The sequence below is a fragment of the Heterocephalus glaber genome, unplaced genomic scaffold (genome assembly GCF_053883595.1).
Source record: "Heterocephalus glaber isolate CG9 unplaced genomic scaffold, H.glaber_assembly_v1.0 deba00001687, whole genome shotgun sequence".
NCBI lineage: Eukaryota > Metazoa > Chordata > Mammalia > Rodentia > Bathyergidae > Heterocephalus > Heterocephalus glaber.
Window position 1 is genome coordinate 20898113 of NW_028258412.1, and position 26643 is coordinate 20924755.

Sequence of the window (26643 nt, forward strand, 5' to 3'; positions counted from 1 at the left end):
GGGAAATTATGGGTTCTAAAGAAGGTAAATAGGTTTCCTCCCTGCAGGACTTTACTATCCTCATGTGCATCAAGTTTCTCTGAGATGAGAGGTAACCATCTCTCCTCAGTTCTCTGAAGCTGTTGATAAACCAGGGTTAGCAAACTTTTAAGGCAAAGGGCCAGAGAGTAAATACTATGTCTCTTTCACAAAGTTTTCTCCCCACCTCCTTACAGTCCTTTAAAAGTATAAAATCATTTTTAGCACGTGAGCATGGAAAAACAGCCATGGGCTATGGTCGACTGAACCCTGGATTATAAAATGAGCCTTGGAATATAAACATCACCCCTGGAGGCAGGAGGCCCTGAACACCTTAACTGTAGATGTCAACGGAAAGACAAATCTGATTTCAGAGAAGCGAAAATGCAGGGGAGACCTGGGGGCAAACTTGAGGCCCTTTTCCTCTGAGCCACTCACAGGTGGCCCCAGGAGCCTGCTCTGGGGAGGGCTGCTGTGGGGACCAACGGCCCAGGGCCCAGGGAAGTGAGGGCTGGCCTGACCTGGATCCTCTGCGTCTTCTTCTGCATCATCTCCACGTCATTGTTGAGCTCCGTGACGTAGGTGAAGCGGGCAAAGTTCTTCTCCTCCTTGGCCAGGAAGTCCTCGATGAGGTGGTTCAGGTTCCCGTCCTCCACCAGCTTCAGCAGCCGCAGCTGAGCCACCTCGTAGCTCTTGAAGCTCGTGCCCCTGCTCTTCTTTCCATGCTTCTTTGCCTTGAGAGCTAGAAAAGGGGAAACCAGAGCCAGAGTCCATACTGGAAGCCACTCAGCTCAGTGACAGGCAGAGAGTAGGTGCCTTGGGGAGGGGGCTGGATCTTTCCAAGTGAGGGAAGAAGCCCCCTTGTTATTCTAACTAAGCATTTACTATGCATCACACACTGGACCAGGCTCACTCATGCAGAATCCCTGCCCCATGGAGCCTTTAGTGGAGGAGTCAGACAAAGAGAGGAAGGAAAAGAAGCTACCCCAGTAAACAGAAAAATCCACTCATTGTTCTGCTTTAGATGGGGACAGGGGAGGCCTCTCTATGAGGTGACATTTGAGCAGGATGAAGGTCAAGGAAGTGGCCAAGGAAGGCCCCAGGGTGGGTTCTTAGGCAGGCTCAGAGCTTAGGAAATGCAATTAGATTCCAGAAAGTTCTTTGAGCCTCGCTCTCTCCAGCCATGAATCCTGCATCAGCCCTGACTCTCCTGAACCTGGCATTATCTCTCTGATCAGCTTTCACATGGCAATTAGAGGATCTTTTCTAGATTTTTCTAGGTACTTCTGGCCATGTGACCCCTTCCAAGTTGTAGCTCCCTCCTGTCCCTGGAAGAAAGTAAAAGCTTCTCAGCATTAATTAAGATCTGATCTCCTCTACCACCCAGAGCCTATCACCACCAGATGTTGTCACTACTTTGCCTGGCTCCTCTGATGATTCCCACCACATGCAGGATAAATGTGTGCCCCCTTCTGTAGCCTAGATGACCCCATGATCTAGCCCTCCCCACCTCTTTGATCTCATCTCTCCTGCCTCTCCTCATGGCAACAATTCATTCCAACCACACGACCTTCTCTCTGTTCTGGAAGCAAACCACCCTATCCATAGCTCAGGGCCTCTGTGCTCACACTTTCCTCCGCCTGACTTGCTCTGGCTGCTGTACTGGGTCCCACCTGCTTCTGACCTTGTGACAGGTATAGAAAGGCCTGCTCAAAGGCTGGGCTCTGTTTGGCATCTGGGAACTCAGAGAGTCACCAGTTTCACTAGTCACTGATATAAAACTTCCCATCTGATCAGGGGCTCACAGCCCCTGGCTGCACACAGCACAGCCTATGGGGGCGCCTGCTTTCCCCCGGGAGGCTGGGAGCCAGGTATGTGCCAGGCAGGGGGCATCCACGTGGCCAGCCCCTGTAAGAATGTGGGGTGCAGTGTCTCTGGTGTGCTCCCCCAGCAGCCAACTCTTCTCATGTGTCATCACCAGCAGATACCCACTCCTGGCTTTCTCTGGTCTTCATCCCTGCACTTTCCCTGTCATCCTCCCTGCAAATCCCCAAACCTAGGGGTGCCCTAAGGGACCCGAGACACACTAGTCTCCCCTGAACAATGGAAGGAGAGTCTTGGTGTGAGAACCTGGACAAAACAGAGGGCAACCAGGTACATGTGAACTGCAGGCACGCTTTACATCCCTCAAAGTATAAATATGCTTTAGTGTAAGTATATCCCCATAATTAACCCATGTAAATATTCATTGTTTATTTGAAATTTAAACTTAACCTGGCACCTTGGAGTTTTATTTGGTAAAATTGGCAACGCTGCTATACAAAGATCAGAGACAGAGAGAGATAGAGAGAGAGCCCCTGGGGAGTGTACCTTCCTCCCTTTTGGCCTGCTCCTCAAATTCGGTGCGGTCATTGAGCTTGAGAAGCAGGAAGGACTTGAGTTTGGTCTCATGGGTGTAGAGCCGCTCCAGCTCACGGATCTCCAGGTTGTACTGGGAGACGTCCTTCTGCTGGCGGTCCTTCATGGCTGCCATGCGGGCCATGGCCTCCAGCCTGGGAAGGGTGCAGAGCTGGGGCATCCTGAGGCTCCGCCCTCCTTCTGCCCTCTCCCTGCCAGCCCAGGCACTTTCTGGTTCACCATGGACCACTGGGTTTCTTAATAAAAGTTTCTGGAGCAGAAGGACAGCTCTTCTTACCTGAGCTACTGGAGCTGGAAGCTCTAGGCCATCCCCAGGGAGTGATTTTCCTGTCCCCAGCCCCTCTCTGTTAGCACTGTCACCATCACCATCATCACTAGACTCATCACCAAGATCATCATCATCACCACCATCAACAGCAGCATGGCTACTACCGTCATCACCATCATCATCATAACGATCACCATCACCACCATCACCACCATCACCATCACCACCATCACCATCATCACCATCATCACACCACCAACATCACTACCATCTCCATCACCTGTCAGTTGCTGAGTCGCAGTGCTCCCTTACATGCATATATATATATAATTTTTTTTGGTACCGGGGATTGAACTCAGGACCTTTCCCTTGCAAGGCAGGTGGCAGAACCACTGAGCTAAATACCCGGGCCTCGTGCGTATATTATTGAATCTCTCTACCACTAAAAGAGACCCTATAACAACACAGCAGTGATGGAGCCAGGCTGCAAACCCGGCAGTGTCTGACTCTAACACCTGTTCTCTTCTTAGCTGAACTCTCTTTCCAGAGACCTAGATTGAGAAAGATCCTGGGACTAGCAGCAGGACACCTGGAGGGGTTGGTGCCAACCAGAGGTTTGAGTCTCAGCTCCACCCCACCCACCGCTTCCGTGGATTCCAGCTGAGTATTCTAGCATCTCCAAGTCTCCACGCCCTGGTCTAGAAAAGGGGGACAACAACTCCTAGGGGAGTCGTGAAGGTTGAAACACTGCACAGAGTGCCTGGCATCGTGCTGGGCATGTAGGCAGCACGTGGAACTATCGCCATTGTGATTTAAGGTCCCCCACATACTAGGAGGCCAAGCTCAGCCAGGAGCCATGGGCCACGGCCCCAGCACTGCCCCACACCTCTGCTCGTAGGCCTGGGCAGACTGCTCGATGGCCACATTCATGGTCTTCTTCTGCATGAGCAGGCGGTGCTGCAGCTGCTGATACACATTGTCATAAGTGGCCTTCTCGAACCGCAGATCCTCAATCTCCTTCCGGAGCTTGGCATTGGTCGTCAGCATCTTGTCAAAGTGCACAGTGACCTGTTGGGTGGACATAGGGGTCACCCTTGGGGCAAGAGAGAAGTTTCCAGAAGACATCTGGGGGTTCAGAAGTTCTTTCCCTACCTCCCATCCTAGGGCCACGGAACAAGGACTGGAGCACTGGGTGAGAGCCTGAGTTGGCCACCAATTGGCCAAGTGGTCTTTGGTGGGTCTTTATTCTAGTTTCACATTTCTCAACTGCCTTTAGTCCAAACTTCTAATTTTCAGCGGTTACATGCAAGGCAGGAACAAGGTGAATGGCACCATGGGAAATGCAGATAATTGGCCAAATCAAGAAGGCAGAACTTTCTACAGAATTAGCCTGGAGTGGTGGAGCACACCTGTAATTCCAGTACTCAGGAGGCTGAGGCAGGAGGATTGCCATGAATTTGAGGACAGCCTGGGCTACATAGTGAGTTCAAGGCCAGCCTGAACTACATAATGAGACACTGTCTCAAAACAAACAGAACTTTCTACAGGACAATTGGCTTGGACCTTTCAGCAAGTTGGTGGCATGAAACAATTTCCATGGGGCTGTTTGAAGCTGAATTTCTCAAACTCAGCATCACTGGTGTTTTGGGTGATATGGCTTTGACAGGAGCTAGTGTGCTTCATAGGAGGTTAAATATCCACGAGATGTCAGTAGCAACCCCAACCCCAACCCAGTGTGCCAACTGAAAGTGTCTCCCTTACGTGACAGTATCCCTTTGGGGACAAAAATCACACTCCAACTAAAAACTACTATTCTACATTAAAGAAACATAAGACACAATAACAATTACGTGAACTAGGGCTGGGGATTTAGCTCAGTGGTTATGCCACCTGTCTTGAAAGTGTAAGGACCCAAGTTCAATCCCCAGTACCAAAAAAAAAAATTCTCAAAACAATTGTATGAACCTTGATTGAATCAACTTTTAAAGAGATTTGGGGACCAATGAGAGAAATTTTAATATAGCATTGGGTAATACTTAAGGAAATATTCATCTTCTAAAGCACAATACTGGTATTGTGATTGTAACAGAAAACTGTTAATTTTAAGAGATGAAGTGGTGAACAGCAGAGAAACAGCCTCTCTGAGATTTGGTATCCAGATGCTGGAATATAACAGCATGAGGAAGAGAAGGAAGGAAGAGATCTAAGGGATCTAAAGATCTAAAGCAAGAAGTGAGGCCCATAGGGAGAGCAAGAAAAGAGATTTCAATGAAGAAGGAGGTGGCAAGCAGCACTTTCTCTCTGTCTCATTGCCTAGAAAGGGAAGCTCAAACTTTCAGATCCACAGTGACTGCTAGAAACCCTGGAGGCCTCCACAGAGAAATGCACCAATGGAACAGAGCAGTCGACTCAGCACACTGCAGTGACTGCTCAGTTATTTGGGCTCAGCCGTCCCCCAGGAGAGGGTAATTGGCCAGTAGCCATCGTGGAGAGGGGCCAACTGAGCCCAGAACTCAGAGCAGCTATGGTCTGGCTCCATGTAGAGGCTCCAGTGTCAGGGTGAGGGAGAATCAAATTCAAGTCAGCAGGAGGTCAAGGAGCCAAGTTCAAGCTGGGAGGAGGCACAAGAAGTGTTGCATACTGAACAAATTGGGTTCCAGCCTCACAGCAGAAACCACTCTCAGCTTCAGAAGTAAAGGTACAGACTTGGTGGATTATCCACTATCCCACTGTAAATCTATGGCTAGCTTTCTGGGATTAATTAACTCAGATCTGGGCACTGTCTGCCCATTCTATCTACCAGTGACAGCAGAGACATGCCTTGAAGTGGACTTTTTGTTTTCCTTCTCTTGTTTTTGTTTTGTTTTGTTTCTTTGCTTTTTTGATTGTTTGTTCTTGTTTTTATATGAGTGAACATTGTTTCTAGTACTTTTTGTTGTTGTTCTATTCTAGTCTTTTTTTTTTTTTTTTTGTACCAGGGATCGAACTCGGGTCCTTGTGCTTGCACAGCAGACGGCGAAAGCGCTGAGCTAAATCCCCAGCCTTCTAGTCTTATTTTTATTTCTTCCTTCTCTCTTTCCCTCCTGTCTTCAACAGTTTCTCAAAGCTGGCGTAGTCTGTCTTGTCCTCTCTTCCTCTTCTTCTGTTTCTCTATTTTTCCCCCAACCCCTTTTAACTTTTCTCCACTCAGGATAAAATCACCATACTGAGGGCACATTTACTTACTGTATACAATTTTTTTGTTTATTTTAGATTTTGTTATATAATCACAAATCTAGTTCATACAGTTACAGGTGGTAAATCAATAATTATCATAGTTTGTCATTTTCTAGGTTGGGTTTGATGCTATTCTTATTGGTGATTGTACTACTTTAGCCAAGGGGACATATGAATTGCCAAAGCTGAATCAAAAAGGTATAACAGCTGGGGATTTAGCTCAGTGGTGCCATGTCTGCCTCACAAGCTCAAGGTCCTGAGTTCAATCCCTGGTACTAAAAAGAAAAAAGAGATATAACCATTCTAAATAAATCAATATCAGTCAATAAAATTGAAGCTGTATTAAAAGCCTACCAATAAAGAAAAGCCCAGGCGCTGACAGATTCACTGCTGAATTCTACAAGAAATTTAGAAAAGAGGGCCTGGGATTTAGCTCAGTGGCACAGCACCTGCCTCTCAAACACTTGGTCTAAGTTTGATCCCCAGTACCAAAAAAATTAAAAAGAAAGAAAGAAAGAAAGAGAGAAATTTAGAGAAGATATAATGCTACTGGTTCTCAAACTCTTTAATGAAGTTGAAAGGGACACAATACTCCCAAATTAATTTCTGAAAGCAAGCATTACTCTAATACCAAAGCCAGAGAAAGATCCAATCAAAACAGAGAACTACAGGCCAATCTCCCTAATGAACATAGATTTAAAACTCCTCAACAAAATACTGGAAAATAGAATGCAGTGAATCATCAAGAAAGTTATATACCATGACCAAGTAGGATTCATCCCAGGGATGCAGCGATGGTTCAACATACACAAATCAATTAATGTAATACACTATATTAACAGAGCCAAGGACAAAAGCCATATGATCATGTCAATAGATGCAGAAAATAGCATTTGACAAAGTCCAACACCCATTCATGATGAAAAACCTACAGAAAATTGGACTAGATAGTCTTTATCTCATTCTGATAAAAGCCATCTATGGCTAACCAATAGCCAGCATCATACTAAATGGACAAAAATGGAAAGCTTTCACTCTAAAATCAGGAACAAGACAAAGATGTCCAGTATCACCACTCTTATTCAATATAGTTCTGGAAACATTAGCCAGAGCAATTAGACAAGAGAAAGAAATAAAAGGAATGAGGATAGGAAAGGAAGAAGGTAAATTATCATTATTTGCAGATGACGTGATACTCCACATAGAAGACCACAAAAACTCCACTAAAAGATTTCTAGATTTAATAACCAAATTCAATAGCATATCTGGATACAAAGTCAACACTCAAAAATCAATAGCCTTCCTGTACACAAATAACAAACTCAAGAAGAGAGAAATTAGGGAAGCAATACCTTTCACAATAGCATCCAGAAAAATTAAATACCTAGGGACCAATCTAATGAAGGAAATAAAAGACCTTCACATGAAAACTACAGTACTCTGAAAAAAGAGATTGAAGAGGATATCAGAAAATGGAAAGGCCAGGGATTTAGCTTAGGGGCCGGGGATTTAGCTCAGTGATGCTGCCGCCAAGCCCAAGGTCCTGAGTTCAATCCCCAGTACCAAAAAAAAAAGGAAAGATTTCCCTTGTTCTTGGGTAGGAAGAACCAATATAGTGAAAATGGCCATATTCCAAAATTGTTATACAGATTTGATGCAATCCAGATCAAAATACCAATAGCATATCTCACAGAATTAGAGAAAACAATTGTAAAATTCATTTGGAACCAAAATAGACCTAGAATAGCAAAAGCAGTTGTGTGCAACAGAGGCAAGGCAGGGGGCATCACAATCCCTGATTTCAAATTATGCTACAAAGCTACTGTGATAAAAAAACAGCATGGTACTGGGCTGGGGATTTAGTTCAGTGGTGCCACCCCCTGCCTCACAAGCTCAAGGTCTGGAGTTCAATCCCTGGTACCAAAACAACAACAACAACAAAACAGCATGGTACTGGCAAAAGAACAGACCTGAGGATCAATGGAACAGATCAGAAGATGCAGAAGCAACTCCAGGCATATTCAGCCATCTTATCTTTGACAAAAGAGCCAAACACCTTCACTGAAAGAAAGATAACTTGTTTAATAAATGGTGCTGGAAAAGTGGCTTCCCACATGCCCAAGATTAAAACTAGACCCACATCTTTTACCATGTACTAAAATAAAATAAAAATGGATCAAAGATCTAACTATTAGAACAGAAACACTAAATCTGCTGGAAGATAGACTTGGTAGGACTCTGTAGACATCTACTAAGTCCATTTGTTCAAAAGTTTGGTTCAGTTCTGATATTTCTTTGTTGCTTTTTTTGTCTAGTTGATCTATTTGTGACAGTGGGGTTTTCAGGTCCCCCACTACAATTGTATTAATGCTTGTTTAACTTTTCTTGTCTGTTGATATTTGTTTTATATAGTTGGGTGTGCTGGTATTTGGTGCATATATATTTATGATTGTTATGTCTTCCTCTTGGATTGTTCCCTTTACAAGGATGTAGTGACCTTCTTTGTCTCTCAGTCAGCCTTGGCTTGAAATCCACTTTGTCTGCAAACAGAATAGCTACCTCTGCTTTTTTTCTGGGTTCCTGTCACATGGAGTATTTTTTTCCATCCTTTGACTTTCAGTCTATAAATTTCTTTTTGAATTAAATTTGTTTCTTGTATACAGCATATTGTCAGATATTGCTTCTTGATCCATTCTCCCAGTCTGCTTCTTTTGACTGGTGAATTGAGACCATTATCATTGATGTTTATAACTGACATGTATTGGCTTACCCTTGCCATGTTATTTTCTTGTTCTTAGCTCCCTTTTTTTCTCCTCTGTTTAATTCCTTGCCTTGCCTGGTGGATTCATTCTGTTGGAGTTCATAGAGTTATAATCCTTGCTATTTCTTTCTAGAGTATACTTCAGAACACTTTAGAGTGCTGTTTTGGTGTTCATGAATTTCCTCAGGTGTTCTTTGTCATGGAAGTGTCTTATATCTCCATTAACTTTGCAATATAGTTTTGCAGGGTACATCAATCTGGGTAGGAGATTGTTTTCTTTTAGGGCTTGAAATACTTCACTCCAGGCTCTCCTTGACTTGAGGGTTTGTGTTGAGAAGTATGCTGTGATTCTGATGGGCTTTCCTTTATAGGTGATTTGTTTCTTTTCTGTAACTGCTTTTAATATTCTGTTCTTATGTTGAATTTCTGGAATCTTGACTATTATATGCCTTGGTGTAGATTTTTTTGATCATCACTAATTGGAGTTCTATATGCCTCACTTATCTGTGTGTCAAATTCTTTTTCCTTGTTTGGGAAGTTTTCTGCCATTACTTCTGTGAACAAATTTTTATGTCATTTGTGCCATCTCCTGCTTTTTCATTGATTCTGATCAATCTTATGTTATTCTTCTTTGCATCATCTATCAGCTGCTGGTTTGATTTCTCATGCTCCCTTGGTATTTTTTTGTTTTTCATTTTTTGTTTTTGGTACCAGGGATTGAACTCGGGACCTGCTGCTTACAAGGCAGGCGGTGAAACCACTGAGGTAAATCTCCAGCCCCTCCCTTGTTATTTTTAAGAATTTTTTTCTTTTCATCATTGCTAACCATAATCCTATCTTGCATATCTGATATTCTGTCCTCATATTGGCTCATTCTGCTGTGTATACTTTCAGTGAAATTTTTAATCTCCTGAATATCTGTTTGAATCTGTTTTGTGGGTTCCATTTCTTTTCTATGCTGGGTGTTCATGATATCCATCATTTTCCTAAACTCTATTTTTTAAATATTTATCTGCTCTAGAGTTACTAAGCATGTCTTTCATTCTGATCACCATCTCTGTAGTTACCTGAGAAATTATTTCTGAATGATTTTTTCTAAAGCCTCATTCATCTGCTTGGTTACTTCAGAGAGTCCAGGTGGGTGGCTTTTGGATTGTTCCACCTCATTGATCCCTCAGTTTGCTTTTGGTGAGCTGAAAGTCTGGGACTGCATCTTTAAGTGTCTTCTCATTTTCTTTCTTTCTTTTTTAGTTTAATACCTGGGTTGGTGCTTGTAAATTTGCTTATGGTGAGTAGCTTTATTGCTAGTATTTGAACCCTTAGGGCTACTTGTCAGTGGCATCTTCCAGGTATAGTGGCCTTTGGTTTTCAGTCTGTTGCAAGATCCTTTCTCTTCAATTTATTGGGGATGAAAAGTTGCTACCTACTTGGCCCAACCCCTGGTTCTTTGGCATTGGCATTATTTATTTTGAATTTATTATTTTAATATTTATTTTGGCATTATTTCTTAAGACCCTTAGGCAATTACTTAGCACAGTTATGTCACCTTGGCTAAAGTAGTACAATCAACAATAATAATAGCATCAAACACAGCCTAGAAAATGACAAACTATTAATTTGCCACCTATAACCCTAAGAACTAGATTTGTGGTTATATAACAAAATCTAAACCAAACCAGAAAATTGGATGCAATGAATAAGCCCTCAATATGGCAATTTTGCCCTCAGGGAAGAAAATTTAAAAGGGGTTATGGGGGAAATTAGAGAAATAGAAGAGGAAGAGATTAGAAGCAAGGCTGGAGATCAAAGAAGATCATGCAAACTTTGGGAAACTGGTGAAAAAGACAGTGTGCTAACCAACCTGACTCCATCTTGAATCTTACCACCATTGTGTGCTTGTGTATGGACAAAGCCCCCAGAACCCACATCCTATTTGGCAGAACACTTGCTGCAGTTGTAAGTTGTTTTTTTGTAGCTCACCTAGTGTGTGAAAGTTCTTTTTGCCCCCCACTAACCTGGCATGATTCTGCTTCTATAAAATTCTGCTTCCTTGCCCCTTGAGCCCTTCCCAAGTGAAAGTATGATTTAAAAGGAGAAACCAAACCACTCCTTGGTGCTGAGAGAACTTTCTGGGCACTAATCCCCTCTTGGTCACCGGCTTAATAAACAGACTCAAATCTGATGCAGAGTGTGGCACATCTGTATTGTTCTAACTCACTCACCCATAACAACAGGAGGGAAAGAGAGAGGGAAGAACTAAAAACAAGAACAGAACAGAATAACAATAAAACTAGAAAGTGTGTTCACACTCATATAAAAACAAGAACAAACAATCAAGAAAAAACAAAATAGGGCCGGGGATTTAGCTCAGTGGTTTCACTGCCTGCTGCGCAAGTGCAAGGACCCAAGTTCAATCCCTGGTACCAAAAAAAAAGAAAAAACAAAACAAAACAAAAACAAAAAAGAAAAAACAGCAGGGCTGGGGATTTAGCTCAGTAGTGCTATACCTGCCTCACAAGGGCAAAGTCCTGAATTTGATCACTGGTACCACACACACAAACACGCAGAAGAAAATAAGAGAAAAAAAAAGTCCACTTCAAGGCATGTCTCTGCTGCCACTGATAGACAACATGGCCAGACAGAGCCCAGGTCCAGGTTAATTAATCCCAGCAAGCCAGACATAGCTTTATGGCAGGGTAGTGGATAATCCTAGCAAGCCTACACCATCAGTTCCACTGAAGCTCAGGTTGATTTCTGGCTGTGAGGATGGAACCAGATTTATTGAGCATGCAACAGTCTGTGTGCTTCCTGTTGCCCTAAACTCGGCTCTCTGCCAGCTTGAATTTGGCTCCCTGACCTCTTGCTGACTTGAACTTGAACTTGAACTCACCGATGCTGGGAGCCACTAGATGGAGCCAGCCCACAGCTGTTCTGAGTTCTGAGCTTGGTTGACCCCTCATCAAGATGGCTACCATCCAATCACCCTCTCCTGGGGGATGTCTGAACCCAAATAACACACCAGCCACTGCAGTCCATTCTACTGGTGCATTTCTCTGTGGAGGCCTCTGGGGTTGCCAGCACTCACCATGCATCTGCAGGTTCAAGCCACCCCTCCCATGCAGTGAGTCAGGGCTCAGGGAGAAAGCGTCGCTTGCTACTTCCTTCTTCTTTGTTGAAGTTTCTCTCTTTGTTCTCTCCGCCTTCACTTCTTCCTTCAGATCCTTCCTGGGACCCAGGGACCCACTTCCTTCCTTCTTCTCTTCCTCATGTTGCTATGATTTCAGTGTCTGGACACCAAATCTCAGAGAGGCTCTTTTTCTGCTGCTATCTTCCCCGAAGTCCCTATTTGTTGGTTTTGAGCCAGTATGCAATTGAGAGATTCTAGTTTAAGCTGGGCATGGTGGTGTATGCCTGTAATCCCAGTTAGTTGGGAGGCTGAGGCAGGAAGATTGCAAGTTCCAGGCCAGACTGGGCAACTTAGGGAGAACCTTTCTCAAAATAAAATTTTTAAAAGAGGTGAGGAATGGAGTTTGGGTAGAGAGCTTGTCCAGCATGTGTGAGGCTCTGAATTCAACAGCTTAATGCAAAAGTCACTGAAAATTGAGAGTCCTCAGACATCACCTTCCCCATGATCAAGCTCTGTGAGTGTATGTCTAGTTATTCATAGAGACGATAAGCTCAGCAACAAGAAGGCGCTTGCTCTGAGCAGATTGCTGTGGAGGAGGAGGGTCTGATTCTGCCTGAAAAAGGGTAACATTCAAATTGCTTCTAAAAAACAAGCAAGCATTTTTGTTTTGTTTGGTGTTGTGCTGAAGACTGAACTCAGGGCCTCACATATGCTAAAGCATGTGCTCTACCACTGAGCTACACCCCCAGGCTAGAAGCAGGAGTTTTTGAGGCAGGAAACTAAGAGCAGACATCAAAGGCATGGTGGGGGCTGGGTAGAGAGTGAAGGTGGGGGAGGAGACACACAGCAGCCTCCCAGCCGGTTTGTCCATCCTCATCTCCTGAGGTAACCACAGAAATGAGTGTGTCCTGAGCAAAGGGGACAACTTACCAGGTTCAAACGGGTTTCCAAAATTTGGATCTGTTTTTGCAGTTTCCGGGGGTTACTGGCCTCCTGCATTTTTATGAAGATTTGTTTTTGGGTTTTGATTTTTTTTTCCATTTGAAAAATCTGAAAAAGAGGGCACCCAGCTGTGTTAATATCTGCAGGGATACAAATTCTACAGTTCACCCCCTGATGTGGGCTAAAGCAAAATCTGTAGTAGGTTTTCTTGTCTTGTAAAGAGAAGTGTGATTTATCTCTTTGGTGCCTGTTCAATTGAACTTAATCTTAGACAATTTAGGGTAAAATGAGGCAATTTTGAGTTCTGCTTCTCACCTGTGGCCATGAATTTTATCACCTGCAGATACAAGTTTGGCCTCCCTAAGCCCTGCTTTCTAGCAGACAGGACATTGTCCTCCAAGGGACTTTCTGTAACCGTGCACAAGTGCTGTTAGGTGCTTGCAATGACTGGGGTGCTTCTGGCATTTAATGGTTGGGTCACCAAATGCCACACACCTTGCAGTGTTTGGGACAGCACCAGACATCCAAGACTTGTCCCCCAGCCCTTGTAACCACCCAGTTCCCATCAGGGCATTGCATAAGTGAAAAAAAATTATGCTTTTCTGTACCTGTAACCAAACTGTTTTGTATATGTGAATACATTGCTTTTCATTCAGTTCTAATAAACACTGAATTATCCAGTGATCGAGTCACTGCATAAATCAAGAGAAAATTGTTCTTTGTTTGGACCTTCACCAAGAGTTAGTCACCATTGTGGAAATTTTGCTACCAGCACTCTCCAGATCCAGTTTTGAGTCAGGGATACACAAGCCTGAATCAGTCTTCAGTGTGGGGTCTGCAAACTACATCTATGGCCCAATCTGGCTCATTGCTTATTTTTATAAATAAAGTTTTATTGGAACACAGCTCTGCCCATTCATTTACATATTGTGTATGGCCTCAGACTTCACACTACACAGGTGAAGTTAAGTTGTTTCCTTGCGGACCATGTGGCTCACAAAGCCTAAATATCTACCATCTGGTCCTCTGCAGACACTATTTACTGACTTTGCTGTAGACCAGAACATTCACATGTCAAAATAAATTTTATTGTTCTATAAATGGATTTCCTTAAATTTCTCATTTTTATTATACTTAGGCCATCATATTGAATTTATCTTTTTTATTTTTTGGTACTGGGGATCGAACTTGGGACCTTGCGGTTGCAAGGCAGGCAGTGGAACCACGGAGCTAAATTCCCAGCCCTATCATATTGATTTTAAAGAATAAGGGCAAAAGGGCCAGGGATTTAGCTCAGTGGCACTGCGCCTGCCTCACAAGCACAAGATCATGAATTTGATCCCCAGTACCCTCCCCCCAAAAAAGAATAAGGGCAAAGAACTATGCCATCTATGAATTGCATTTTAGGATTGTAACAGGGTATTTATTTAGTGTTAAAAAGGTGATGCTTGCTGATGATGTTTAATAAAAGAAGTCAGACAGAAGAGCACATCCGGAAGAGGACATTTACATACAGCTCATTAGGTAGGCAAAACAAACCCAGGATGCTAGATAGGAGGATGGGGACTCCTTGAGGGGCGTTAGAGGAAAGGGACCAAGGGAGCCCTTGGGTTCTAGAATGATCTACATCCTTCTCTGGGTACTGAAATAAAAGTTCATTGACTACCACTTGTAAGATGCTTGTACTTGACTGTGTATACTTAATAACTCAGTGAGGGGAGGGAAACAGAAAGAAAGGAAAAGAAATGGGCATTGGAGGTGGTAGGTTTAAGAGCCACCATCCTCGAGGGATTTAACAATGGCCTTTGCATTGGGAGGCCACTTCCTGCTGGGAAGTTCAGTGTTCACAGATTCAAAGTCTCTGGGTGAAAGCTGAGGCAAGGCCATTAGATCTGGAGAGATCGAGGACCCTGGTGGCCCCAGAGAAAGGAGACTCGGTGGAGAATATGTTGCTCCACTGGGGGTGGAAGTGGAGATCACACCTCCCATGAAAAGAAACAGAGCAGGGGCTGGGGATTTAGCTCAGTGGTACCGCCTGCCTCGAAAGCGCAAGATCCTGAGTTTGATCCCCGGTACCAAAAAAAAAAAAAGAAACAGAGCATAGTCAAGTCCTCACAGAATTTTCTAGGACAGAAGTGGGCAGTGGTTTGGAGTTGCAGAAGAGTTGGTTTTGTTTTGTATTTGTGCTCGGATTTTGGGTTATTTTAAGGAGGGCCTTGGAGAAGGATACCTTGGAGAAAGAGGGTTCCATTGAGAGCCATGGGGTAGTCACTGAGATGGTCAGGTCATCGTGAAGGAAGGGACTCACTGAGCTCAGGCGGGGCCCAGCCTTATCAAAGGGCAGTGGGACCTTCTACCTCCAAGGAAGTGGATGTGGCCCAGGATGGAGGGAGGCAGGGTCCAGCTTCAGGGAAGTCAGCTGTTACAATCTTTATATCAGGCCAATGGATCCTGAGACCACCTGTGCCCACGGAACTTCTTGTTAAGTGAAAAAATAAATAACCTAAAAGTAATGTGGTGCCCTGGATGGGACCCTGGGACAGTAAAAGGACATGAGTGGAAAACCTGGCAAGATCCCAATCAATAAAGATCACAGTTTGATTTAGTCATGTGCCAAGGTTAGTTTCTTAGTTTTGATGAAGGTCCCAAGGTAACATAAGATGTTCACATTAGGGGAAGCAGGATGAAGGGTCTGTGAGAAATCTGTTATCTTTGTAACTGTTCTGCACATTTAAAATGATCCCAAGGTAAAAGGTTTACTTAAAAAAATGGATAAATACATATCCTTTGGTGCCGGCCTCCCTTGGTTGGGTATAATATTACTTGCAGCCTAAAGCAGTCCTATGAGACAACGTCCAATCTCCCCACTGGGATAACTGGCTCTGGCTTCAGATCAGGAACACTCGCCCCACCAGAGTGAACAGGGAAGGACTTTGGTGTCTCTCTCTGTTCTTGTAAACTCAGGATCAGTGGTCCAGATCCAAACCCACCTCGGACACTGTCCCATAAATCTCATGCCACAGTCACTCACGTGTTATTCCCACACACCACCAGCTGTGGCAACCGGCCCACTGTGAGCTTCAGTCCACAACCAGGCAACCAGCTTTATTCTCTGCCCAATATTTAGCTCCTTCAAGATGCAGCTGGCTTATGTGAAATCCCAGGAGACCTTGCACACACTTGTGGAATTGTCCTCTGAAGAAAAGTATCCTTCGAGGCTGGCAAGGACTGGGTCCTCGTACACTAGGGCCACATCCTCTGAGTGGCCGAGACGAAGCTCTGACTTTTTATTTACTTACTTATTTGGGGGGTGCTTGTGGGCAAGGGCAGGAGGACAACAAAGGCACCATTTCCATTTAAAGCAGCCTGCTGCATCCCTGTTTGTGGAGAGGTGGCAGCTCTATACCCCTTCGAGAACAGTCTATATCCCAGGGCCTGCTCCAGATTTGAGAGGTTTTAAACAAGGCTGTAGTGAACTAGAAACCTTACCGGCCACACAGGCCCCAGTGCCAAGCTTAGGCTGGTAACTTCTGGGAGCAGGTGCCCCTGGGAACCTGTGTTAGTGTCCTGGAGTTTTCATTGCCCTCACTTGTTTCTAAATGGTCACAGATAGAGTACGGTTCCAGCTGTCACCATGGGGCACTGAGAGAAAAATCTATGCTGATGGCCACAAGCCATGGCAGGCAGGTGGCACACAGAAGTCAAATGGACCAGGGCCAGGGATTTAGCTCAGTGGTTCTACCACCTGCCTCAGAAGCACAAGGTCCTATGTTTGATCCCCAGTACCAAAAAAAAAAAAAAGTCAAATGGGCCAGCAGGACAATGCAGGATGCAGAGTGCTGTGGTTTGGGTCTGGGTTGTTCCCAAGGACCAATGGCCCAGAGCTGGGACATTTGAGGCTGTGGAACCCTTAAGAGGGGGGAGTGAATGGAAGGGCCCTTGGTCACTGTGAGCCCAAACAAACCTTTCCTCTTTGTAAGCTGATTATCTCAGGTATGTGTAAGAGTACTGGAAAGTGACTAAAAACATGGGAAGACAGCTGGGACACAAATATTCTCCCTCTGAAGTCTCTCAAAGAAGCTCTGCAGGGCTCCCTGAGCCTGACCTTTCATCAAATTTCAGATTTCCTGCTCTGCTTTCTCCTTCTCTCCTGTTCTAAGCACAGGCAGCATCCTCAACACAAAGCCTCACTAGCTTGTTTTTGTGTACGAAATAAAATGACAAAATAGCAGGGTGTAATCCCAGCACTCTGGGTGGCTGAGGCAGGAGGATCAAAAGGAGCCCAGCCTGGGCAGTTTAGTGATTTAATGAGACCTTGTCTCAAAATAAAAAATGAGAAGGGCTGGGAGTATAGCTCAATGTGAAGTTCAATCCTAGAACTGAAAAAAAAAAGTCTTCATTCACTCATTTTAATATCTACAAGTGAGCTTTGACATGTGGAGACTGTGACATCAGCTTCCCTGCAGGGATGTTCCCCTCCACCCTAGAGGGAATCCCAGAGCCCAGGAGCCTCTGCCCCCTGCAGAGCATGTCCCCAGGGGTCCTGTGTAGCTCACAGTTCCTCCCCTCCATGCTGAGAGTCAGGCTGGAGGCCAATGGGAGCCACTATCCCAGACCACGGCTGCAGGAGAAGTACAGCCCCCAAGCAAGATGCCACCTTCCCATTGGCTGATAATGTTCCCAGAGGCCAGGCAGGGCCAAATGAGGTCCCCCCCTTTCAGGGACATCCTGCAAGGACGAGGCTCTGCTATTGTGTGTTGGGCCAAAGAAATGCAGTTCTGGACACTGCCAACCTGGGGAGGGGGCATGTGGCACCCTGCTTCGGAAGGGGACACCATGACCTGTGGAGGATCCCAAACTAAGCTGCCTTTTCCTAATGCTTCTAAAGACCCAGGTCCCCTTCCTTTTACAATTTTCCTCTTCACTGCTATGGCCTCCTTTCCCATTCATTCATTCATGTGTACTGACCACTTGCTCTGTGCCAGACAGCAGGCCTATGATAGTAACCAAGATACCCTGAGGTCCCTGCACTCAGAGAACTTGTAATCTAGTACCGGAACAAGCCATGGAGGGTGATGACCCTCTGGAAAGGGACAGACAAGGTATGTGGGGCACCTCCCGGGAGTGCAATAGCATTTGAGCTGGGATCTAGCAGATGAATAGGAGTTTGTCAAGCAGAGAGGTCAAGGAGGGGGAGGCACATGGCTGGCAGAAGGAAGAACACGAGTGGGTGGGATGTGGAGGCAGAAAGGACTGGAGAGGCAGGAGAGCCCCGTGCAGCTGGGCCAGGCATCCCCACTAGGGAGTTTGGCCTCTGCCACAAGGGCAGCAGGAAATTCCTTTCTTTTTTTTTTCTTTTTTTTTTTGATACCAGGGATTGAACTCGGGTCCTTGCGCTTTCGAGGCAGGCAGTGGAACCACTGAGCTAAATCCCCAGCCCCTGGAAATTTCTGGAGTCTGCAGCCAAGGAAAAATTCAGGGGCAGATCCTTCAGGGCCTTTCAAGCGTAGTCCAGGGCACCATTGTTAACCTACCTACTAACCCTTAGCTCTTTGCCTTTGGGTCCACATGGGAAGGTTTTGCTGCTTGAGCCCCTCCGTAGGCAGGGAAGTCACAGGTCTGTTTTGAGCCACAGAGTAACAAGCAGAAGCAATTCATGGGCTCAGTGGCCAGGGTGAGACCATCCAGGGCTCTCTGTCCTCCTAGCTCATCAGGGTGGCGCTGCTGCCAGCATAAAACCTCCCCGTGCCCCCGCTGTGCTAGGGATGTGTGGATAGGCTCCAGTTGTACTGGAGCTTTAGGGGAGCCCTGAGGGCACACAGGCAGTGGGGACCACGGCCAGTGGCATTTAGAGATCCCCCTGGGGAAGTCACAGCAGGCAGTGTCAGGTCCACGTGAGGCATCATGGTATCCCCTGCTCCCCTTGCCCTGAGCTGAGCTGAGCTCCTTTGAGGAGGCCACACCTTTTCATCCATCTCGGCCAGCAGTGCCTGCATGGACTTGATCAGCACCTCATAGTCCTCCTTGGCCTGTATTAGGAAGTGCAGCTCCAGGTAGTTTTTCTGATTCAGATCCAGGTTCTTGGGGGACTTCATGAGATTCAGAAGCAGGGTGATCTCTTCTTGCTCTGCTTTCAGAGTCTGGATTTCCTTGCTGTCACAAAAGCAGCCCAGAGTTAGTCCTGCACCCCAAAATGACCTGGATAGAGCCTGGGGGACAGACTTTGCCCCAGCTAGTGAAGGGGGTGGCCTAGAGGTCCCAGATCCAGGGCTAGAGGCTGGATCACCGAGCCCCGGGTGGCCACAGTTCCCCCTGCTCTGTCTGCTCTGGGGGGTGTTTTCTTCCCAGGGAATAATTTGCAGCTGTCCCTGTCAAAACCCATTAGCTAGAAGGGGAAGTTCACTCTCACGGCAGCTCACTGGCATCCTCTGGATTCTGCTGATCATCTTCCCAGACTTTGCAGCCAATTAGCTCTGGTTATGAGGGGCAAACCATCAGGCAGGAATTTTCAAGTTTGCATCAACACAGAGATGGGAGATGCAAGATAGCCCTGAACCCTGCCAGTTTCTGTGCTGGGGTGGGGAGAGCGATGGATTGTTAGTGGATGTGAGTCTCCTCCTCTCCCTCCCTCTTTCTATACTAGAGAAGAGCTGGGAATGGGGGTGAGGTTCTGTGAAAAGAAAAGGAGGCTCAGGAGACTGTACAGCACACGCATCCAAACAGTGGGAAGTGGCACAGTAACCACCTTCCTGCCAACAACACTGGCTGTGGTGTGGTTTGCAGACCAACTGCCTCAGTGTCCTTTGGGAGCCTGGAGAAATGCAGACTCTCAGGCACCAGCCCTGGACTTGGTGGGGCAGAATCTGCTTTGTAACAAGATCCTTAAGTGCTCTATATGCACGTTATAGAGTGGGAAGCACGGCTGTAGAATGTTCTAGGGCAGGGATTGGCAAACTGTCTCTATAAAAGACCAAAGAGTAGACATTTGAGGCTTTGGAAGCCACACAGTCCCTTCTGCAACCCCTCGCCTCTCCCTGCAGTGGGAAAGTACCCATAAGGCAATGCAGGGGCAAATAGGCACAGCTGTGTGCCAATAAAACTTTATTTTACAAAAGCCAGCAGCCAGCCAGAGCTGGCCCTTGGGTTGCCAGCTGTCCTGCAGCAATGCTGTCCCATAGCACGTTCTGCAAAGATGGGAATGCCCCCCCACCCCGCCTGGCCCTGCCCAGGAGGATCCACTGACACATGCATGTTTAGTGAGCACTGAAACACGGCTGATGTGCTGAAGAACTGAAGTTTTCATTTGATTTACAACTTCAATAGTCACACACGCCCATGACCAGAGCACAAGGTCCATCTGCAGCTGGGACTTTTCCCCCCAATTCCCTGCTCCTAGAAGGGGTCTTTGTTAACATAGCGGAGAGAAAAACAGAGACAGCTCCAAGGTAGTCTGCCAGAAGGAGGAAGTTAGAGCAAAAGGAGGTTTGTGTCTTGTAGGCAGGGCTGAGACTGGGTGAGGGTAGTAAGGCACCCCAAATTTAAGGAGGTGCTCACTCTCAGGATGGTGTGATGCAGTTCAGTGCTGGGGAAAGAGCCTCCTTAAATATCATGCCCCAGGCACCTTGCCTAATTCTGATCCTATAAAGAACCTAAAATCTCTACTCTCCCACACTCCTGCCCTTCAGTGCCATCAAAGGGAAGCCAGATCAAATGATTGATTTAGAGTCACACGGGAAGGAGGAATTTCCTGATGCTTATTAGGAGTGGACTGAGAATCAGGCTGGCTGGGCCAGATGTGCAGGTTGTGGACTGCACAACCCGAGGGAGCTCCAGCAAAGCATCACTGATTTGTTGATGTAGTATTCTTTTCTAGGACACACTTTTTCTTGTTCTAATACAATCCCTGCATAATGACCATTTTCCCAACAGATGGCAGTAAAGAGTCTTGAGAAAAGATGCCTTTTAAAAATGTCCATGAATGTTCCAAAAGGACGAGTCCTGGCCCTGATAAGTGAATCTATGGAAAATCTAGAGAATGCTTCTTCTCCATCCTCTGAACTTCACGCATCATCTATCAGTGAGACTTTCTTTTTTTTATGTACATGAGATTTTTTTTTTTGTACCGGGGATCAAACTCAGGACCTTTCGTTTGTGAGGCAGGCGCAATGTCACTGAGCTAAATCCCTGGCCCTGTACATGAGAATTTTAATAAAGGTAATAAAAGAGGGGGCTGGAAATTTAGCTCAGCGTGCTGCGCCTGCCTTGCAAGCGCAAGGTCCCGAGTTTGATCCCCGGTACAAAATTTAAAAAAATTATTTTGGTAGAATCGAAGAATGTTAACGTTTATTTATGCAGCTCAAGGGAATACCTTTCTATTGCCTAGCGAAACGTACACCATGTTGTTTCTAGAGCAATCCAATCTCAGTCTATCTTGAGGTTCCCACAAGGACACACAAAGAGGAAACGCTGCTAAATATCACATCTCAGGGCCCTGGGACTCTCCTGCTTCCGGCTAGAACTGGGCAGCGATAGCCACACCCATGATGGAGCTGATTGGACCAGGAGTAGATACCTAACCCAAGCTGAGCCAATCAGATTCTGCCTCTCCTGGGAATTTGGCGTTGGAGTCATTGAAGACAATCTCTTCACCTGGCCCTTGGTCACTGGCAAACTCAAGATTGGAGCCAGCCAGGGCTAAAATTCAGAGAGAGAAAGAGAGGAAAGAGTAAAACATGTGTAAAGAGAAATAGGAACCGGAAATGGTTCCTCATTGAAGGCTTTCCCTTGAAATGTGGGTCTCCTGCTCCCAGAGGGGCCCCAGACACCCTGATAAACAATCCTGCCTCCCACCGTAGCCACTCCAAATGGGGTTCTCTCCACACCAGAGTCTGGTTAAAAGACCCTGACTGGGCTCAGAAGGGGATCCCTGCCCCAGCAGCCACCAGGGAGAAGGTAGGGGCCATGAGAGTGAACCCCACCTGTCCCCCAGGGCCCTTGGTGCAAACCCTCGCTGTCCCTCACCACTGGCTGGTAATCTTCTGCTGGCTGAGGAAGTTGAAGGACTTCTGGCTCTCCACCATCTTCCGGAGCTGCTGCCTGAGCTTGCAGAGCTCTGCCTCGGCCAGCTGCTCCTTGACCTTCTCTGAAAGTTCTGGAGGGGCCTCCGAGTCTTTTCTCCTGTACTTCTTCGAGTGAGGGAGACAACAGAGAGCCAGGGATCAGGTGACCAGAGAAGCTGCATGGTGGTCGAGGGCAGAGGGCAGCCGGGGCAGGACTAGAGGTGGAAGCCCACCCCCCAGTGACATTAGCTGCTGGTCTGTTACATGGCACACCATGCAGCTGGCCTCATTGTTGGATCTGAAGAGGGGCCTGGCCATGTTGGGAAGAGGGTGTTCCCTGGGGACCTGGCTTCAAGCCTTGCCTCTGCCCTCTTAGGCAAGACTCTGAAGTCTCTGAGCCTTCAGGCTCCCATCTGTAAAGTGGGTGCACATGGATGTGTCATGGTGATACTCAGGAGCAGGATGGCACAGCACCTGACTGGCCCAGCAGCTGTCGTTACCTACCATCAGCATCTTGAAGGAATGGAGCTTGTCCTCTGCTCAGGGACCAGGGAAGTCAAAGCCAGTGAGGGCACCTCCTTCTCCAAAATGTCCTGTCCAAAGTGGCTAGAGGAAGAGGACTGTGAACCTGGCTGCACCTCCTCCAGCCCTCTCTCCCGTCCCTTCCTCCACCCACAGCTTGGCACGTGAGGAGGACACGGCAGATGGTGGTCGGGTGCAGGGAGAGCCCCCCCAAAGCAGTATTTGTCTGGGAACTTGTTCCTCTCACCGTTTATTATTAGGAGCTGGGCAGATGGTTCCAGCGTGTCACTTACCCTTCTGCTCCTGTGTTCCCAGGGGAGAGGGGGCAACATGGCGTCGGGGTATTGTGCCCCCTGATGGGTTAAAGCAAAATGTGCCCAACCTTGGCTGCAGCTGTGGGTGGACCCCCGGCCCTTGTCCTAGAACAGGAGCCGCTGGCACTGAGAGACAATTTGTCAGGTCCTGACTCAGAGGAGGGGGCATTAGCCTCAGAAGGCCTTCGGGGCCGTGAGACCCACTGTGGCCACTCTGGTCCAGACTGCTGGGTTCCTAGAACAGAGCCCCCAAGGGGTCCTGCCAGGTAAGGGCTTGTGTTGGTCATCAGGTCTCAGCTCCGATTCCTCCAGAGCCACTTGTCAGCCTTGGACAAGTCGTTTGGCCTCATCTGGTAATTGGAAAAAATTCTAGAAGCCACCTTACTGGTCATTCACTGTGTGGACGGCATTGTGCCTTGCAGGTAGGGAGTGCTCAGCATACAGTGGCTGGTGTGACACGGATTATCTCAAAAGCTCAAAGCCCAGTGAGGTGTTCCTGAGAACACAGTGAATGTTCCTGAGAGTTTGAGGGCACTCAGCTTTCTCTCACTTCCTGATAGGGATGCTCCAAATTTCCTGTGGGAAGCTGTGTCCTCTCTCACCATAAACTTCCTTTCTTCTTTTTTCTTTTTTTTTTTTTCTGATACTGGGGATTGAACCCAAGCTTTCTTTTTTCTTTTCCTTTCTTTTCTTTTCTTTTCTGTTTTTTTGAGACAGAGTCTTGCTTTGTAGTGCAGGCTGTCCTTGAACTCACTGTGTGGCCTCAAACTCAATAATTCTACCTCAGAAGGGATTAACAGGTGTGTGCCACCATGCCCAGCTTTTTACTTTTACTATGAGATAAGGTCAAGCTAAATTCTCCAATCAGAACTCGGAATTTCAATCCTACTGCCTCAGCCTCCCAAAGCTAGTTTTGTTTCTGCCCTGGAGCAGACTACACTCCACCAGTTTTATGATTGGAGCATGTGACTCTGGATGGGCCAATCAGGGTACCAGATAACTGCCCAATCTGCATAACCCAGCCCCCCCAGGGGGTGGGGGAGTTCCTTCAGGAATGGTGCATGACCCTAGCTAGTCCAAGTGATTGAACAGAGGAATTTGCGCTTGGACAGGAGGGAAGGGAGAGCTTTTTCTTCCTGCTCTACTCGAACATAGGTAAGGGAGATCAGTAGTGGCTGAAAGCAGTCTTGCCTCTGCAGGGACCCAAAAATAAAGCTTATATGTCATATATATGTATATGTATGTGTATATATATGTATATGTATGTGTATATATATATATATTTTTGGGGGGGTACCGGGGGTCAAACTTGGGACCTTGCGCTTGCGAGGCAGGCGGTGGAACCACTGAGCTAAATCCCCAGCCCCTAAAGCTTATATGTTAAAAGACTAAATCTTGAAAACGTATAAGCAGAGCTGGGGATTTAGCTCAGTGGCACCATGCCTGCCTCACAAGTGCAAGGTCCTGAGTTCATCCCCAGTATGGGAAAAAAAGAAAGAAAGAAAATGTGTAAGCTCCTGGATTTAGCCAAGCCTAATGATACCTCTGGGTCAAGTTCGATTATATGAATCAGTATATTCCATTAAACCAATCTGAGTTTTCTGTCAGCCTGAAGTACTTACATTTAGTACAAAAACTGAGGCCCTAGAGTGTGCTAAACATTGTAGGGAATCCAGTGGTGAGTAGCCTTCAAGATATGAAGGCAGTCCACGGTAATGTAGTGGGAAAGCCTCCACGAGAGAGGGGACTTTTAATTTGGGTTTTAAAGGATGAATAGGAGTTCATCAAGTAGATGAAAACTGGAGGAAAAAATTCTAGACAGAACAGCCTGGGCAAAAGTTAAGCAAGTAAATAAAAGGAGTATTCAGAAAAAGATTTGTGGTCTATTGTAGGTGGCAGCACCCAGTGAGAAGAGACAGGCCAAGAGGTCTGGGAACAGCTGGATGGATGTTCCTTAAAGGCAAAGATGTCCTAAAATGGGCCTGAAGAGATCAGTTCATTTCCTCCCCAACAGCCACACACACACACACACACACACACACACGCACGCACAGGGTTGTTGCTGGAGGTTGCTGCCTGGCCAGAAGCTGCAATTCCCAGGGAGTCCAGCATCGAGGAAGAACTGTGTGATGAATTCTCACCAATGGGACATGAACAGAGAGAAAGTGTGCGATCCTAGACTTACTTAAAAATGGATGTGACTTTTCCGACCTCTCTTCCCCTGCTGACACACTTGCAGGAGCCTGAGCCATAAAACAGGTTTCTGCCTCAACTTGTGAAAGTAGTCACCTGCCAGCCATGAACACCCTCATCAGACTGTCAGATAAATGAAAAAGCAGCCTCTGTTATATTTATGCCAGTGAGACGTGGGGGCTGATTTGTCAAGCAGCGCCCACGTCTATAGCTAACTAGTTAACTTTCTCCTTCCTGACCCAATTCCAATTTTGCCCCACCACACGTATCCAGACGCAGAAGATGAATTATGATTGGTTCCCGCAGATCACAGTGATGCCATTTCTCCTTGTCAATGATTGGTCAAAGGATGGGCACGTGACCTAGCTCCCTACCAATGAGACATAAGGAGATGTCTATCCCAGTTCCCCATTTTACTGTGAAACATGGTGCTGGGCTGGGGATTTACCTCAGTGGCACCGCACCTGCCTCGCAAACCCAACGACCCGAGTTTGATCCCTGGTACAAAAGAAAAAAAAAAAGATGGTGTTGTGGCAACTGTCCCATAACCATGAGGAGAAATACAGCACACAGGAATGCAAAGAGAAAAGATGAGGGAAATGCTAGGTCCTTATTGACACTGTTTGCTAATGCCCCACCGCTGGAACTACCTATCTCAGGGTTTACTTTGTTTTTTTGTTTGTTTGTTTTTGTTTTTTTGAGACAGGGTCTCGCTAAGTAGTTCAGGCTGGCTTTGGACTCACTGTGTAGCCCAGGCTGGCCTCAAACAGCAGTCTTCCCACCTCAGCTTCCTGAGTGCTGGGAATACAGGTGTATCCACCACACCCAGCTTCTCACAGTTCTAAATCATGAATGGCCAACCATGCACTCGCTCCTGGCTGCAAGCCCCATCTAACCGCTCCTCTCCTATAACCAGCAGGGATTTGGGTTTGCAATTCCTGGGGTAAATCTGAAGCCTGCATGCTTCCAGGACACAATGTGTGGAAGAGAAAGTGGTGAGAAGTTGGGGTCCGGGTCAAGGGACACAGGCAAGTGCCCTCTACTTCCGGCACCCCAGCCTGACCACTCTAGCACCGGCAGTCCTGGGCACAGGTGAGCTCTTGGCAGACTCAGTCTGAATGATGTTTCCCCGGGGCAGAGGTCCTTTCATGGACAGAGGCAGCCATGTGCACCGAGGCTATGGGATTAGGCATGTGTTTGGGTTCCCAGTCAAGTTGGGGCGCAGAAAGACTTCCACAACTCATTTTCACACGAGGACCATTGTGGGAGGAAAGTGGAAATCTGCTGGGCTTTCTGGAGCTATTTTACACACTGTCACTTATTTGTGATTGATTGAGGGGGACCTTGCCGTTCTCTAGGCTCTGGGCAGCCACCACTTCTTTGCTTTTCCCCGGCAGGGGGCGCTGTGGAGCAGAGGGCAGGGAACTTACCCACAGGCAGCTGAGGCGGTCCCAGGCCACGCGCAGGTTCCACCGCGCTCGCCGGGCCCTCGCTGCCCAGCCCTGGCTGGAACGTGGCAGCCACAGACCTAGGAACGCACGCCTTTGTGAATGCACAGACAGGGGCGGCGGTCTCCAGGAGGGGACTGGGCGACGTTCTCCTCTGCGACCCGAGACCCCTGGCAGGCCGGCCTTGCTCAGGAGACTCAGGTGACAGCGTAACTTCGTGACTCCCTCCGCTCCTTCCTCTCCTCCCGCTCACCGCACTGAGCATCAGACTTGACACGCAGCTAACTTAGCCCAGTTCTCCCACGATGCAAAAGAGAGAAATCATTTATGAAAAAAAAAGAATTTCACCAGTGTCCA

The 26643-nt window shown here is 46.8% G+C and overlaps 1 protein-coding gene across 1 annotated transcript in view; it reads right to left on the reverse strand.

Moving 5' to 3' along the window:
- The window catches only part of Ccdc63 (coiled-coil domain containing 63), a 34230-nt gene extending 8930 nt beyond the window's left edge, over window positions 1-25300 (reverse strand). The window contains exons 1-8 of the mRNA XM_021257486.2: window positions 24831-25300; window positions 22314-22415; window positions 21772-21935; window positions 18714-18903; window positions 12739-12858; window positions 3591-3772; window positions 2389-2570; window positions 540-760 (exon numbers count right to left, since the gene is read on the reverse strand). Coding sequence (XP_021113145.2) covers window positions 540-760; window positions 2389-2570; window positions 3591-3772; window positions 12739-12858; window positions 18714-18903; window positions 21772-21935; window positions 22314-22322 — 1068 coding nt within the window. The 5' untranslated portion in view covers window positions 22323-22415; window positions 24831-25300. The remainder of the gene's footprint in view (window positions 1-539; window positions 761-2388; window positions 2571-3590; window positions 3773-12738; window positions 12859-18713; window positions 18904-21771; window positions 21936-22313; window positions 22416-24830) is intronic.
- Between the last annotated feature and the right edge of the window lie 1343 nt (window positions 25301-26643).